This window comes from Pterocles gutturalis, unplaced genomic scaffold (genome assembly GCF_000699245.1).
Source record: "Pterocles gutturalis isolate BGI_N339 unplaced genomic scaffold, ASM69924v1 scaffold3475, whole genome shotgun sequence".
NCBI classification, from domain to species: domain Eukaryota; kingdom Metazoa; phylum Chordata; class Aves; order Pterocliformes; family Pteroclidae; genus Pterocles; species Pterocles gutturalis.
This window is the reverse complement of record NW_010137962.1, coordinates 2,947-17,365: the sequence shown is the minus strand read 5'-3', so window position 1 is coordinate 17,365 and position 14,419 is coordinate 2,947. Positions and strand designations below refer to the sequence as shown.

General features: G+C 50.9%; 2 protein-coding genes across 2 annotated transcripts in view; one reads left to right on the top strand and one right to left on the bottom strand.

The window, feature by feature from the left end:
• The first annotated feature begins 298 nt into the window (after positions 1-298).
• GALM (galactose mutarotase (aldose 1-epimerase)) lies at positions 299-9,909 on the top strand. The gene is made up of 7 exons (XM_010082773.1): positions 299-581; positions 1,058-1,212; positions 4,026-4,232; positions 5,653-5,734; positions 8,954-9,091; positions 9,187-9,365; positions 9,832-9,909. Exons 1-7 carry the CDS (start codon positions 386-388, stop codon positions 9,907-9,909), a joined length of 1,035 nt encoding a protein of 344 aa, XP_010081075.1. The 5' UTR covers positions 299-385.
• A 2,747-nt stretch (positions 9,910-12,656) lies between these two features.
• LOC104468584 (serine/arginine-rich splicing factor 7-like) overlaps positions 12,657-14,419 on the bottom strand; it is a 4,702-nt gene continuing 2,939 nt past the window's right edge. The window contains exons 5-6 of the mRNA XM_010082772.1: positions 14,123-14,158; positions 12,657-12,965 (exon numbers count right to left, since the gene is read on the bottom strand). Coding sequence (XP_010081074.1) covers positions 12,911-12,965; positions 14,123-14,158 — 91 coding nt within the window. The 3' untranslated portion in view covers positions 12,657-12,910. The remainder of the gene's footprint in view (positions 12,966-14,122; positions 14,159-14,419) is intronic.

Here is a 14,419-nt window from a genome sequence, read left to right as displayed (position 1 = left end):
GCGCAGCCTCGCTCCCTCTTCTTGGCTTCCTTCCCTCTCTCCTCCGCCGCCTCTGGCTGACCAGATCCAGAAGGCCACTCCCCTGTTAATCAGTGATTACCCAGCTCCATGTCCCGTGAAAGGGTGCGTGTCAGGCAAAAGGCCTCTGCAGCTCTCGGCACTCCACCACATCCCTCTGCGGCCGCTCTGCCGCTTGCTGAGGCGCTGCCCGCTGAGCTGGGGTGGCGGGAGCAGCCGGCGGAACTCCTCCCAGCGCTGGAAGGCCATCATGTGATTTTTATGGCTGCTCTCTAGAGCGGTGTTTGCTCTGCTCCCGGACACCATTGCTTCCTCCTGAGGGTCCTTCCCTGGCAGAGCCACAGCCGGGGCCAGGTTCTGGGGAGCCATGACAGAAGTGAGGAGAGAGGTGTTTGGGCACATGCCCCAGGAGGAAGGAGAAGAAGTGGTGGAAAAGTTCATCTTAAAGTCGGACAGCGTGAAAGTGGAGATCCTGTCCTTGGGGTGCATAATCACCACGCTGGAGACGAAAGGCAGGAATGGGGAGTTTTCAGACGTTGTCTTAGGCTTTGACACTTTGGAAGGTGGGTCTAATTCTGTTTCTTTAAAAAAAAAAAAAATTCAGTCAATTTAACCAGCGTTTTCTGGTTTATTGCCACACTGCATGATTTGCTTCTAGGGGTCCCCTCCAAATCATGGGCTGAATAAATACAGCTCCTGCTGCCTGACCTGGGCTCAGCGGCGGGCAGGGAGCGGTGACGCTAGTGGCTCCAGGCTGCAGTGTGCCCCTCTAATGGGGTGGCTCTGTGGCATTCCTTGGCCGGTGGTGACAGAGGCCCTTTCTGCAAGTCTGCAAAGAGCACAAGATCCCATCAGGGTGTTTTAATCAAAGATGTGCGTGACTAGCAAGCTGTGTGTCCTGTGAAACCCTGGGACTGCAGTTACCTGTTTAGTACAGGGGGGGAGCAGAGAGAGACTTCTGGGTCTGTAAGCACACCTGGAGACCCCCCATCCTGTCCCAATTCTTCTGCTTATAACTGCGCACTGGTTTTCTGGGCAGGTTACACGAGGAAGCACCCTTTCTTCGGCGCCGTCGTGGGGCGTGTTGCCAACAGGATTGCAAACGGGAGGTTCACCGTTGACGGGAATGAGTATCAGCTGTTTCTCAACAATGGGCCCAACAGCCTGCACGGAGGAGCCAGGGGATTTGACAAGGTGAAAATCAGGCTGGCGGGTCCTGGTGTCCTCCGGCACACAGCCCGTGGGGTTGTGGCAAAAGGATGCGACGTCTTCACTCCCAACTCTGTATGGTTTTCTGGTGGTTATTGAGTTGAATCAGGTCCCAGAAAGTGCTGTGAGTGTAGGAATGGGGGAAAGTGAGACTCTGCGAGGTGCTGCATCGGCTTGTCGTTGTCTGGGTGGCTTAGTAGGGCTCACTGATGTCACCCTCGGGTGCCACGCAGAGGGTTGCTGTGCTTCCTCTGTGTTACTGCAGCCCTGAGGCCTCGTGAGCCCCGTGCTGACAGGGTTGTCCTGGGGTGAGGTGCTGCTCCCCAGAGCCTGGGTTGGGACATGGTGAGGACCCAGCCTCATGCACAGTGGAGGTTCCCAGGGTGCCAGCTGCACTGCCCTGGAGTGGGTGCTAGAGTTGTCCCAGTGCCCAAAGAAAGTTTCATGGGGAACAGTGATCCACGCAGATTCGTTTGCACCTGTGGTTTCAAGACTGTTACCTGCCCATAGCTCCTCCCAGAGTCACAAGGTCCTGGGTTTACATTAGCTGAATAGAACTGCTGCTTGCTTTTGTCAGCACTCCCGAGTACGGGGGGAGCAGGGTGGTGCTGCAGGCTCAGTGCGGCTATTGCATCTCCCTCTCCAGTGCCATTTTCGTCCCATTGACGGCCACCCCAGGCTCTCTCTCTGACTCAGAGCAGCAGGTGACTAGATCAGACCTGCAAAATGCCCCAGCATCACTGTGTCCCCTCCCCAGCCCTTTCCTGTGACCTCCTGAGATAAAATAAACTTTCCCTGGCCCCAGGGCACTCAAACCTTTCTGTCTTCTCCCAAGAGCTGCTGCTGAAGTCTAGATGCCATCTCTGCACAAGTGGTAAGAGCAGCAGAGCACCTCCTCTCTTGAAAGGCTTTCTGATGACCCTTCTGATGCATAGCAGGCTCACAAGCCACTAGTTTCCTGAAGCCTTGGGCTTTGTTGGATCAAATGCATTTGTAACCATCAAGTAGATCTGCCATTTCCCCAGAGGAGCACACATGAATGTACTGGGGCAGCTGCTTTCCTGGGCTAATGTTTCATGAAAAGACATTGAGGCTGAAGGGGCAAAAGTCACAGTGTCTTGGAAAAAAGCTTGCTTCTGGGCAGCACAGTGTGAACTGGCATCAGATCAGGATCAACTGCTCCTCAGAAGCCCTAGAAAAAAGGGAGTAATGGGGTGACTTGGCTGTGGTACCCTCAAAGAGGAGAGCTTGGTTTCTTTACGTGCCCTGAGCCCCTGTGAGCTGGAGCTGAGAACATGCACCTCTTTGCACCCGGGGCTTCCAGGCTGTCTTCTGCAGACGGGGGATGTGGTGTCTTCTCCTGCCTCTTCCCCTTGCTTGATGAAGGCATGCCAACTGGGTGGGGACAAGGCAGCCACATGTCCCAGACAGGGCTTTGTGTCCTCTGGCCCTCGGGGCACTGCTCAAGGTCCCCTCCAGCCAGGTAATGGTCACTGTGCAGAGGCCTGTGGTCAGCCCTAACAAAACCAAGACATGCTGGCTCTTGGCTATGACTGTCTTGGCTATCTTGTCATTTTTTCCTGATGTTGCAGACCTCAGTGCTACAGTCAGCATATAGTCTGATGGCAAAGAAGCTTCCAGCCACCCTTACATGGTGGCAATATCTGACCACGCTGCTGGGGAATTGGGGGACTTCAGAAAATAACGCTCTTAGCTTTCAAAAATAGTGGTATCTGTATGCCTACTAGCCTTTAATAGATTTTTCTTCAAAGAACTGAAATAGATACTCATATATATACTCCCAGTATATATACTCCCAGTAGTGGGAGCTGCAGTCGAGCTGCACTGAGTGGAGGAGGACCTCTTCTGCAGCCTGGTTGTCACATTTGGCATCCAGGCATGTTTGGTAAAAGTGCTGGCTTTTGACAAGTGCCCAGAGTTTGTCATCTCTGCACAGGACATGAAAAGCATCACTTGGCCCCTGCCCCTAGATCTGTCCTCTTTGATTAGATAGTAGCTATTCCTTAGCTAGAGTCAAAGCTCCGGAGGCTGGGTTCCTCGCCTCTCATTGCGCATGTGTCCTGCAAGGGCCTGAGACATCTGCTTAGCATCAGGTCCACAGCCAGGGTCAAACAAGTTGTCTGGGCAGCTGAATTTACAGTGCGTTGGCTTGCTTCGCTCACCAGGAGGTTCAGCTCCAAGCAGAGCCTTTGTCTGTGACAGGGGCAAGAAACAGAGAGGTCCCAGTCCTCTGGATCAGCGCTGGTGTGTGGATGTACCTGACAATACATCTGGTACTATTTAACCCAACCCAGCCCCTGAGCAGGAACTCTCAGTGTGTGGTTACATTGTCCTAGAAGCCAGCCCCGAGTGAGCTGAGGGAAGGGCAGCTTCTCATTGAGGTGATGTTACACACCAGGAGATCCATGGGAGGGGGAATAAGTCCAGCTGCAGGGCAAAAATCAAATGCATGGACCCTCTTAGGCATGGAGTAACATGGGCTGAGACAGATCCCTGCCAGAGCAAACTGGTGCTTGTGTTTTCTCCCACTTCCTTTTTTTTCCTTCAACAAGTGGATATTGTTTTGTAGTCCTTCATAGGGAGAAAAAGATTGTTTGGGCTTTTTTTTTTTTTTTTTTTCTTCTAGGGGGAAGAGCAGGAAAGATAATTGAAAAAACCTTTGTTTCAGTGCATCATTCCTTGAATACCTCTTGTCCCTGGGTTCAGCCCAGCCCAGGGAAGAAGAGAAGGGCACTATGTTTCCCATGACTGTCCCATCAACAGCACACTCCTTGCAGGTTCTCTGGAGCTCCCAGGTCCTCCCAAACAGTGTCTGCTTCTTCCGGCTCAGCCCCGACGGTGAGGAAGGCTACCCTGGTGATCTGAAAGTCTGGGTGACCTACACACTCAGTGGTGGGGAGCTGGCCATCAACTATCGAGCCCAGACCAGCAAGACAACACCCATCAGCCTGACAAACCATGCGTACTTCAACCTCGCAGGGCAGGTAAGTGTGGGGACGTGAACCCTGTGGAGGGACTCTGTGCAGGGGAAGAAATGCTGGGCACCCATGGGATGATCCCTGGGCTTTCCATGGGATTGTTGGGACCAACATGCTGGTCTGGGGACACAGCGACAGGCGTTGTCTGTATGCATCATGGGCTTCATACAGCCTACGAGCTGGGACAGGACCAAATCACATGGACCTCAACTGAGGACTTGTTATCCCAGTGTGTCACGAACAGAGGCATCCCATCGTGAATATTAGTTCTCCCTTTGTGTGTAAGTGGGGAGTTTCAGTCTCTCCTGGTCCCTCCAGAAGATTGCGGAGGAGGTGCAGAACTGGCATGCCCTACTGGTGGCAGGTCTTAGCTGTCTTCTGGTGGTGCTTCTGAGACAATGTATTGAACCCTCACAGGATGGTGCAGCTGAGATCAGGGCCTGCAGTGCCAGCCAGAGTCAGCACAGCACCAAAATACTCAAGTCAAAATGGGGAGGAGAACCATCATGGAAAGGGGATGTGAGGTGGCCAGCCAAGTTTGCAGAGCAGTAGCACAGCACAGAGGGCTCCCACACACCAGTCCAGGGTCCTGACAACTAGACAGGCATTGTATTGCAGCTGCATTTTAGTCTCATCCTGTTTATAACTGGGCTTGGAGGAAAAGGATCTGGGAAATAAAAGGTTGCTGGGCAGAGCAATAGGATGGGACGGTGCGGTCACACTTGGATGTGAGACAAAGACCCTTAAAAGTGTTAGTGAGAGACATCCCAGCCATCTGTACTGGAGGTCTGCCCAGGCTGCTGCTCTAGTAATGACTGGGCATTTGCTAGTCTACCCTCCGTTTGTCCTGCCAGTGGTACAGTAATATCAGCACCTACAGCATGCAACTCAGGCACGATTCCAGAGGAACGGGAGACCTTCGGGCATGAAATTGCTGCTCAGATTAGACAGTGACGTGCAGGCTCATCTTTGATGCTTACAGCCCAGCAGGTCCCCTTGCCAGCATCCCTGAGGCTGCGGGAGAAGAGCGCAACTCCCTGCACTGCAGGAGATGAGCCAGGAGGGTGGGTTGCACTTCCCCATGCTTGCTTCCTTCCCCTTTGCCCACTGCTGTGTGTGCAGCAGCCAGCATGTTTGGGCTAGTCGATCTGCAGGGTGGTAGTGCTAGGTGAGGGACAAGTTCAGACTGATCGTCTCAGCCCTGCAGGATTTACAGCTCCTAGGTCCCATACAGGTTTTTTTTGCCTGTGCTGGTACCTTTGTCCTGTGCCCAGGGTCAAGGTGGGAAGACAGCTAGGAGGTCCTCCAGGCGCTGCCAGATCAGCTGTAGCACCACAATGGGCAGTGACTTCCTGAGTGTGCTTGGGGCTGCTCAAATGGTGTAAGGGCCACAGCAGGAACCCCAGTGTTTCCCATTCTCTTGCAGGGTTCAGGGGATATCTATGACCATGAGATTTCTATTGAAGCAGATTCCTACCTGCCTGTTGATGACACCAAGATCCCTACTGGTAGGTGGTGCAACACCTGCGGCACGTGGTGGGGGTGGTTTTACAGATGAGTGTTTGTGGATATTGGGGAACAGCACTGCCTGGCAAGGAGGGACACACCAGGACCCAGGGGACCCTAGGCATAGCAGGGTCTTGGGACACACCAGGACCCAGAGGAGCCTAGGCATAGGAGGGTCTTCACCCATGGGTACAGTCCCACAGCACCTGAGCAGCGTGGGCAGAGGCAGGTGCTGGTAGCAGGGTCCATTAGTAGCCCCAGACCTGGAGAGGGGATGCACCCTGCAGGATCCATCCGAGGGGTGCAGGCAAGAGCAGCAGGAAATGGGGCCAGAGGCAAGTGGGATGCGAGGCTGCAACATGGGTCCATGGTGCCCATCCAGGAGACAAGCTACCTGTGACACAGGACCAATGCGTGTCCCTCCAGACCTGTTTGGCCAGTGAGCCCACCAGAGAGGGTCAGTCAGCACTTTGGGAGCTGGGATTGGCCTGGGGTATGCCTGCTTTGCTTCCTCTAGCAGTGCTCAACTTTATCATCCTTCTCCACTGGGGTTTGCCACGTGAGGTCAAGGTTTTACTTCCACAGGTCTGATTTCCATAAGATCAGCCCATGCTCAAAGTCCACAGAAAGCAGAATTCATTTCTTAAGCCTCAGTAGAACGTGGGATATGCAAGCAGCATGCCCTAGGCACAGGGCTGCTGTCAATAAATGCACACCGGGACACGGTCAGACTCCCTGATCTGGAAGGCAGCTCCCAGGCCCGGTGCTGAGCTCTAGAGCTGCTGGGATCTGTGGTGCTTGGAAGCCCAGCATCATCCTTCCCTGCGAGAGGTGAGCCATCAGTCCCTTCGTCAGGACGGGAGAGCTGGTGCTACTGGCTGGGAGGCTGAAGACAATAACCCAACGCTTTTTTTTCCTGTCTCTAACGTCCTGCATGGGTAAAAGAGGAAAGGCAGTTAAGGCAAACAGCATGGTTTGCATTCTAAGCAGGTTCATTAAACAAAGGTGGTATTGCTGCTGTCTCCAGCCTCAGCATGGAAAAGCGAGCTGCTCCCAATCTTGATTCAGGGGGTAAAAAAGGAGAAAACAGGGCTTTCTAGTTTTCTCCCTCCCCCCTCCACTCTGTTCCTCTCCATTAAACGATTGAGCTGTTAACTACTCTGACCGAGCTGGGACAGAGAACACCAGCACTGGACGGTGCACTCAGCAATAGTCTCACTGCTGAGAAGGGAGCACCGTGCTTTGGGCAGCCTGACCCCAGCCCTCCCACCACCTGCTCCAACACCAACTTTTCGTTCAGTGTAAGCGACCGTGCTGAGCTGTAGCAGAGTTGATCTAATTGCAAAATTCATCTGATACCGACTTTGATTGTTTTCAAGAATGAAAAGCATTCTTTAAAAATCAAAATCTGGCTTAATTTTTTTTTGAAAAATGTCACATAGATTAAAATAATCAAAAAAGCAGACTGGTATTTGCTTCTAGAGGATGGCTTTTCATCCAGCCCGACTGGCTGAGAGGGATAGAGGCTGGTGGGGGGCAGATGCTGAGCCGCGGCAGGCAGGGGTGCTGTGCAGTGCCCGAGATCTCCAAAGGACAGAGTAGTGAAAGGAGCACCGAGCAGCTGCTCTGGGGCAGAAATACCGGGAAGGAAGGCTGTGCTCCTGAGTGCAGCTGGCATCAACGGAAGAGAAACTGGGTGTGAGGCGGGACGTGTGCCCGAGGGCTGCGTGAGCCCGTGGGGCAGTTTCTGGTAAGTGTAGGCTCTGCTGGAAATGGCAGGGCTTGCTTCCCTGGTGCTCTTTCAGGGCTGCTTTGCTGAATGTACCTTCTGACTTCAGGAGGGAGAGGAAAAGAAGCTTTAAAAACAAAACAAAACAAAAAAAAAAAAGCAAGCAAGCAAGCTTGAAACCAAGAAAAGAAAGCAAGAAAGCTCAGGTGTCTGCTAAAACCAGAGTTACAGCTGCGTTCATGAACCAAATGTGTGTGCATGCATCGGCTTGCACCTGGAGCAGCGGGTCTCCCCGTCCAGGCGGCTTCTGCTCAGCTTGGTGGGTCGTGCCAGGGAGGAGCTTCAGGCCACACCAAACCCGCTGCGCTGCTTCTCCCCGCTGCTCTTACCATCGAGCTGTTCACATCTTAACCGCAGCCGACTTGATTCCTCTGCTTTTTGCAGTTCCCTCTTGGTATTTTGGGTAAACGTAGCCTTTGAAGCTGTCAAAGCCGTGTTTAGTTCACCCCAGTCTTGCCCTTGTGCAGCTATTAAAGCCGGAGCCGTTGCACGCAGTGGCTGCCTAAAACAAATTTTTTTTTTGCCCCTTGATGTTTTTCCGCCCCACAGCTGAATTCAGTAAATGCGTTCCTTTTAGATAGGATGAGAAGCCACAGCAATGTGCTGTTGGTTAGGTGGAGACTGGTGTTTCTCAAGGTTTGCAGAGCCTGCAGGCCTGCTGGCCCTTGGAAACCTCTCTCTTTAGAGAGGGATAGAAAAATGTGACTTGAGGGAAAAATCTCCTCCCCTGCCCGTCCTCTCACACCTCCCCCCCGTGGAAATCCCCTTTGGTTTGGGATGGCTGTGCTTTGCACGGTGTTTAGGATGTCTTAGGGTTGTTCTCACTGCAAGAGCTTTGTCACAGGATGCTGCATCTCCACATCAGATCTTAAAAACATACTTCAGAGAAAATGCTAGTTTTATGGTCTGAAACATTCTTTTCCTGAAACAATGCCTTGAGGCAGGAAGGGACTGGTCCCAGGATACAGCCCATATTCACCATCCCGGCAGGTGGGCCGTATTTCCGGCCATCTCACAGATGTTTTTGCAGAGATATGGGAGGATTTGTTTATTTATTTAGAGAGAATCTGTATATAAATCTTATGCATATATAAATACTAATAGCTAATAAGCTTTGATTTTATATTAATTAGCTTGTACAGTTCCATATCTTGTGTGCTGGCTCCGTGGCTTTGCTTTGTCCCAGCTAAGCGCAGCAGTGTCCACAGGGCTGCCAGCTCTGCTGGGGGACAAGGTGCTGATGTCCCAGCCCAAGTCAGCAGCCACAAGGCAAGTTTGTTCAAAGTGGGGCACCACGATGAGACAAGGATCACAAGCAGCTTAAAATCCTCAGGTCACCATGGCGAGGGCTCGCAACCCTGCGCAGGGGCCAGCACCGCGGCTGTTTGCTGGAAGAGAGTGAGCGGCTGATGCTGGTGTTCTCCTTGCCCAGGGGAGGTGGCCACTGTGGAGGGCACCGGCTTTGATCTCCGGCAGCCTGTGGAGCTGGGGAAGCACTTGCAGAAGTTTCACTTGGACGGCTTCGACCACAACTTCTGCCTGCAGCAGACACAGGCTCGACGTCTCGCGGCCAGGGGGGCTGGGACCTTGGCAGGGCTCCCCCCCCCCCGGGAGCCATGGGGCACCCGTTCAACCAGCCACTTGGCATCACCCACCGGCATCTCCCCAGGGCTCGCCACCCTCCCACCGGCAGGGCCATGGAGGTTCACACCACCCAGCCTGGAATCCAGTTTTACACGGGGAACAACATGGATGGCTCCCTGAAAGGCAAAGGAGCCGTCGTATACGCCAAGCACTCGGCCTTCTGCCTGGAGACCCAGAACTGGCCTGATGCTGTCAACAAGGTTAGCTGGCCCCCTGGCCTGGGAGCTGCTGGGCCCTGCAGCAGGGGACCCTCCCACCACCGCTCATCTCTGGGTGTTAAATATGTGAACAGAGTCTGTTTGGTGAGGGGACGCTGCGCTGTAGGCACCAGATTCACAGCATCATGCGGGGTTGGGCAGGGGCCAGCCAGCGTGGCAGGGACTGGCCCTGCACAGCCCAGCTTCCCGAGGGTGCGGGGTCTGAAGAAGAAGACCCCACTGGGCCTTGCCATGTCCTCCCCACGGGGCCTGAATCCAGCCGGGGGAGGACTCGCCCACTCAGCCAGCGGGCAGGTAACAGGGGGTTCAACGCTGCTGCTGGGAATGCCGGGGGGAGCTGTGGGACGCCGCCCAGGGAGGCTGAAGGCATGCGGCCATAGTCTCATGGCCCTTCCCGGTCCTGTGGTGGTGTGCTCACCATCACTGACGTGCTGCTGCCTCTCCACAGCCCCACTTCCCCAGCACTCTGCTCCGGCCGGGCGAGGAGTACAACCACAGCACGTGGCTGGTGTTCAGCGCTGCCTGAGGGAAGGGATGCTGACCCCCACCACCGGCAGGGTAAGTGCCTCTGGCAGGTTAGCCAGAAGAACCACCGGGTGCCAAATGGCACCTTCAAACTACGCTGGGCGACGCACCTCCTCTGTGGTTTTCACCTGGGGTTTCTGCTGGCTTTAATTCCTGCACAGGTCTGTGCAAAGCTCTCACCCTCTGTCCAGCATCACCCTGGGCATGAGGTTTTGCTTTGCAGTAAAACTGCCCTGAAAACACCTTGTTTAGGGAGATGGCATGCTGCTGCTCAAACTACAGCAGGGGGTAATATTAATGTGGAGCATGTGGGAAGATGGATAAAAAGTTGCGTTCACTCCAACACCAGCTGTTCCCAGCAAAGGGCTCTGAGTTGTGCTGGCTGCTGCTCCCGCTCCCAGGACCTGCCCCACAGCTCGGTGCCAGCCCGTCAGACACCCTGACCTTCCCGTGCTGGGGAACAGGGCAGCCCTTGTGGCCGGAGCCACCAGGTCCGACAGCAGCCTTGCCATGGCACAGAACAGCTCTGTGGAGGCTGGTCTGCTGGGATGATCCCAGCTGGCTGCCCTGGCTCCTCTGGTTTGACTCGTATTTTGATGACAGCAGCGATAGCTGCGCAAGAGCATCTTCTGCACTACCCCTTGCCCCCCAGCCCCATCCAGGCTGCGCAGGGTGCGCACACCCCGCCTAGAGGTGCAGAGCCCAGGGTCACAGCAGCAGCAGTCACACGAGCACAGCCTCTGTCCAAGCGTCTTTTCCAAGAGCTCACAAACAACACCGAGTGGAATTTTTGGTGAAATCCTCCAAAACTCAGGTGAGGGCTGGAGCTAGACAGCCTGCTCCGAGGATGACGTCTGGAGCTGAGGCAGCACAGCCACCCTGTTTTAGGTCACCACAGCTGCACAGAAGCACGGGCACGGGATTTGCCACTGCTCCCTCTCTGCACCTCGGAAGTGTTGGCTGTCCTTCGTAGTGGCCGCAGCTGCAGGCAGGGCTGCACCTACCAGCACAGCCCTGCCTCCTTGCTCAAGTTCTCACTGCTCAGCCCGGGTTTCGAGGAACCCGGCCCCTACGGAAACCCAGCTGCCTCCGCTCTGTCCTCCACAGTGCTCCGAGTACTGAAAAACAGGTACCAGTACAGCTGTTGGGTTAGTCTGCAGGTTTATTGTGCGGTAGGTTTGCCTTAAGAGTACAGAAAAGAAAAAACTGATCAAATTCCAGAGCAGCGGTATACGCGTGCTGCTCACCAGGTACACTATAAACCGGGCAGGCAATGCACAACCAGTAAATATTCCAAACACCAGTCACAGGCTCTGGGCATTTCTGCTAAATCACTGCAGGGCAACATTTGTGTCAGCCCCTGCTCTCCCATGGCGGTGCCAGTGGAATTTAATGGATATTGCCAAAATCTCGATCATCGCATCCAGCAGAGGAAACACTAATCCCCATCACTGAGTGCTGTGGGAGTGTCCCAGGCAACCAAGTACCACACCAGTTCAGACAAGGCATCGGGGCCAGACAGCACTGCGGCGTGACAGGATTTTCAGAAGATGGACTATTTACTCATGTGCTGATAAAGCTCCATGAAGTTGTTGCTAACACAAAACCTGGCTTTTGAAAATCATGGGCTACCCAAGGTATGACAAGTCGATCTTGTAATTTTTTTTTTTTTCATTGAAGATGCTCTGCTGTGGTTTACATATTGGAAGCACGCTGCCACGACAGATTTCCTAAGAAGCCCAAACAGGCCTCATTTTCCACTTCAGTGTTTTGTTTACTGCTGCAACTCACCTTTACTCCTGCTAGATATCCCATCGCAGTAAAAAAATGTTTGCTTTTTCCCCTTCCACCTACTGTTAGACTGTTTGGTCACAGTTTAACATTGTTTCTCGTCTTTTGCTGTGCCTTACCGTGCAATTCTTGACTCCAGAATGAGGACAAACACAGTTCGACATACCCACAAATAATTAATCCTGCAGGCGTGTATTTCCTAGAAGATATTAGCTTAATTCAACAAAATCTTCTCCAGGATCTGGGCTGCTTTAAAACCATACCAATTTCTGTGAAGCATGTTGGAATTCCTGCGGTAAGCTGTGAGAATCTTTAAGGAGGAAAGTTTGAGTGAGCTGCAAAGACTAATAACAGCTTTCTTTTGCCTCACAAAATATTCCTAAGGTCCTTCAGAAAATAGATGAGAAGACCTTAAGTCTTCCCTCAAAAAAGGACACGCGCCTTGAGACACTTTAAGAAATTTTCTTTATATTAATAACCTAAAGAATGCCACAAGCAAAGTAGCAATTGTCAAGTTATGAATCACTTCTATTACATTTAAAGGTTTCTGTGTATGTTATTTGTTTAAAACACATCAATGTGTTGAAGAAAAGCTCATCCTTAAGTTTCTGGGTATCTGGTATCACAACTAGTCAAGCACCAGAGAAAAAGCTTTGCAGAATAATTACATCAGGGAGAAAAATGAACGCTCCCTACTAAAATACCGTAAAGGAATAAAAGGGCAGATACAAATTTTTAGCCATCTGCAGACAAGAGATGGATTTTAAATTCCATTTCAAAGAAAGCAGAAACTGATACTTTCAAGCAAAGACCATTCAACAAGAAATGTGTTTGGTTTGAGAAGATACCTATATTAGTCATTCCCATTTCAGACATTTTTCATCCACATTACATGGCACACAGCTAAAATTACCCAAATGTTAACAGAAGCAGCAGTGTTACTACAGACAAGTTTTAGTTAAAAATACACATTTTATTTCAATGTGCCAATAAAAAAGTCCCACATTTTCATATCACAGGAAGTTAATTCATACAATAAAAAGAGACCTGTGCTAGTCTATTGATGTGACCAACTCAGAAGACCCAGATCATGCCAAATTTTAGTTGATATACTCTTCTATCTACATTCTTACATTTACAAAGACACCACAAAATCCCTTATAATAATGTAAGCAAAATAACTTTCTTCCTAAAAGATTAACTTCATAACTTTAATCCATTCTTTCAGGACTTGCACTTCTCTGAGGGCTTCCTGATGGTGAACGACTGAAAGTAAAAGAATCCAGAGTTAACATTTCAGTAGTCACTTGGGATTCACAAATACAGGAAAAAGCAACAGGAGGATACCTCGACTAATCCAGTGCCCTTTAAACACCGGTTCTTAATAAAATAACCAATCACAATTGACAAAGTTCCTGGGCTGATGACTTAATGTTAGAGAGAATACATTAATTTTTTTTCTTACTTTCACATTTGCATTTCTCTGCTGTTATTTTTATAATACAATTTCAATGAACGTGATCATTGTAAAGTCATCTAAAGGGTACTACTAATAGCGACCTTCATGGAGGCAGGATACTTCTTCACTGGTCATACAGCAGCTTGTCAAAACCTATGATGGTGATCACTCAGCATTCCTGAGCATTTCATCAAGTCACTTGTGATTGTTTGTGAGGCTGGACTACCTACAGCCACATTTTTAAATTAAGCAAACCTAAGTGTAGAAGTTCTGTACGTATGTAAAAAAAAAACAAAACAAAAAAACAAAAAAAAAACCTTGCAGGGCAGAAAGATCACTAAGGCAAGCGACACATTGTGGCAGGTCTGCAGCTATTCTGACTGGGATACATCCCCTCCCTGCGAACCGGTGGTGTAAAAATGAACTAGTAAAGAATTCAAACTATGGAAAAAAAATGCTGCCAATTCTGTCAGTGCACATATATGCATACACACACATAGATAATTATTTACTAACTTACTGGGGGGGGGGGAATCAGAGTAACAGCAGTAAAAATCTTCCATTCCTGACTGCTATGCCAGGTCACTCCACTCATCTTCCCCAGTCTCTCTCACTGTAGCTCTTAATGAGACTCAAAGCTGATGCCCCCATTTATCCAGTGCTTTAAGGTCACCAGTAGAAAGCTTTTGTGCAATAATACTGTGAGTGAACTGAAATGAACGCAGGAGCAGACAAAGGCAAGATGTAACACTGCTAAAGTAACCAGAATCCCGAGGAATGATTGCCATGTATATATTACGACACATAAAACCATGATCACATTATTTCGGTCAAAGAGATGTCAGCAAAATACCTTTCCAGTATTTTGCTACAAGCAGCAGGCAAACTCCTCAGCAGAGATCACTGCAGACACTAAAATACCAGCTCTACGGACTCTACATTATTAGTAGGGAGATCAACGTACCTTCTCTTTGGAGACGGTGATCGGGACTTTGACTGACTGTCAAAACAGAAGATCATCAATGCAGCTTGCATGTCAAATGGAACTTTTATATTCCAAAAAATAAGCATCTTAGACAGCAATGGAATCTAGCCAGAAGCTCTTTAAAATGGCAAGTTTTCCAATCAATTTGTACTCTGACAGGGATCCTCAATTCATTTAGCATGGAGATTAATTTTAAGCAACTGTCTTCAGCAGAGAAAACAGGGAAACAAGGGGTAGTACTGAGGTGAGGCTTTGAGAAAAGAAACATCATCACAG

What these genes read in the sequence shown, in the direction of transcription:
- GALM (XM_010082773.1), top strand. Translation starts at nt 386, where the DNA reads ATGACAGAAGTGAGGAGAGAGGTGTTTGGGCACATGCCCCAGGAGGAA. An exon ending in GAGCCAGGGGATTTGACAAG is followed by an intron (nt 1,213 to 4,025) that starts GTGAAAATCAGG and finishes CACTCCTTGCAG; the next exon opens with GTTCTCTGGAGCTCCCAGGT. An exon ending in ACAGGCTCGACGTCTCGCGG is followed by an intron (nt 9,092 to 9,186) that starts CCAGGGGGGCTG and finishes ACCGGCATCTCC; the next exon opens with CCAGGGCTCGCCACCCTCCC.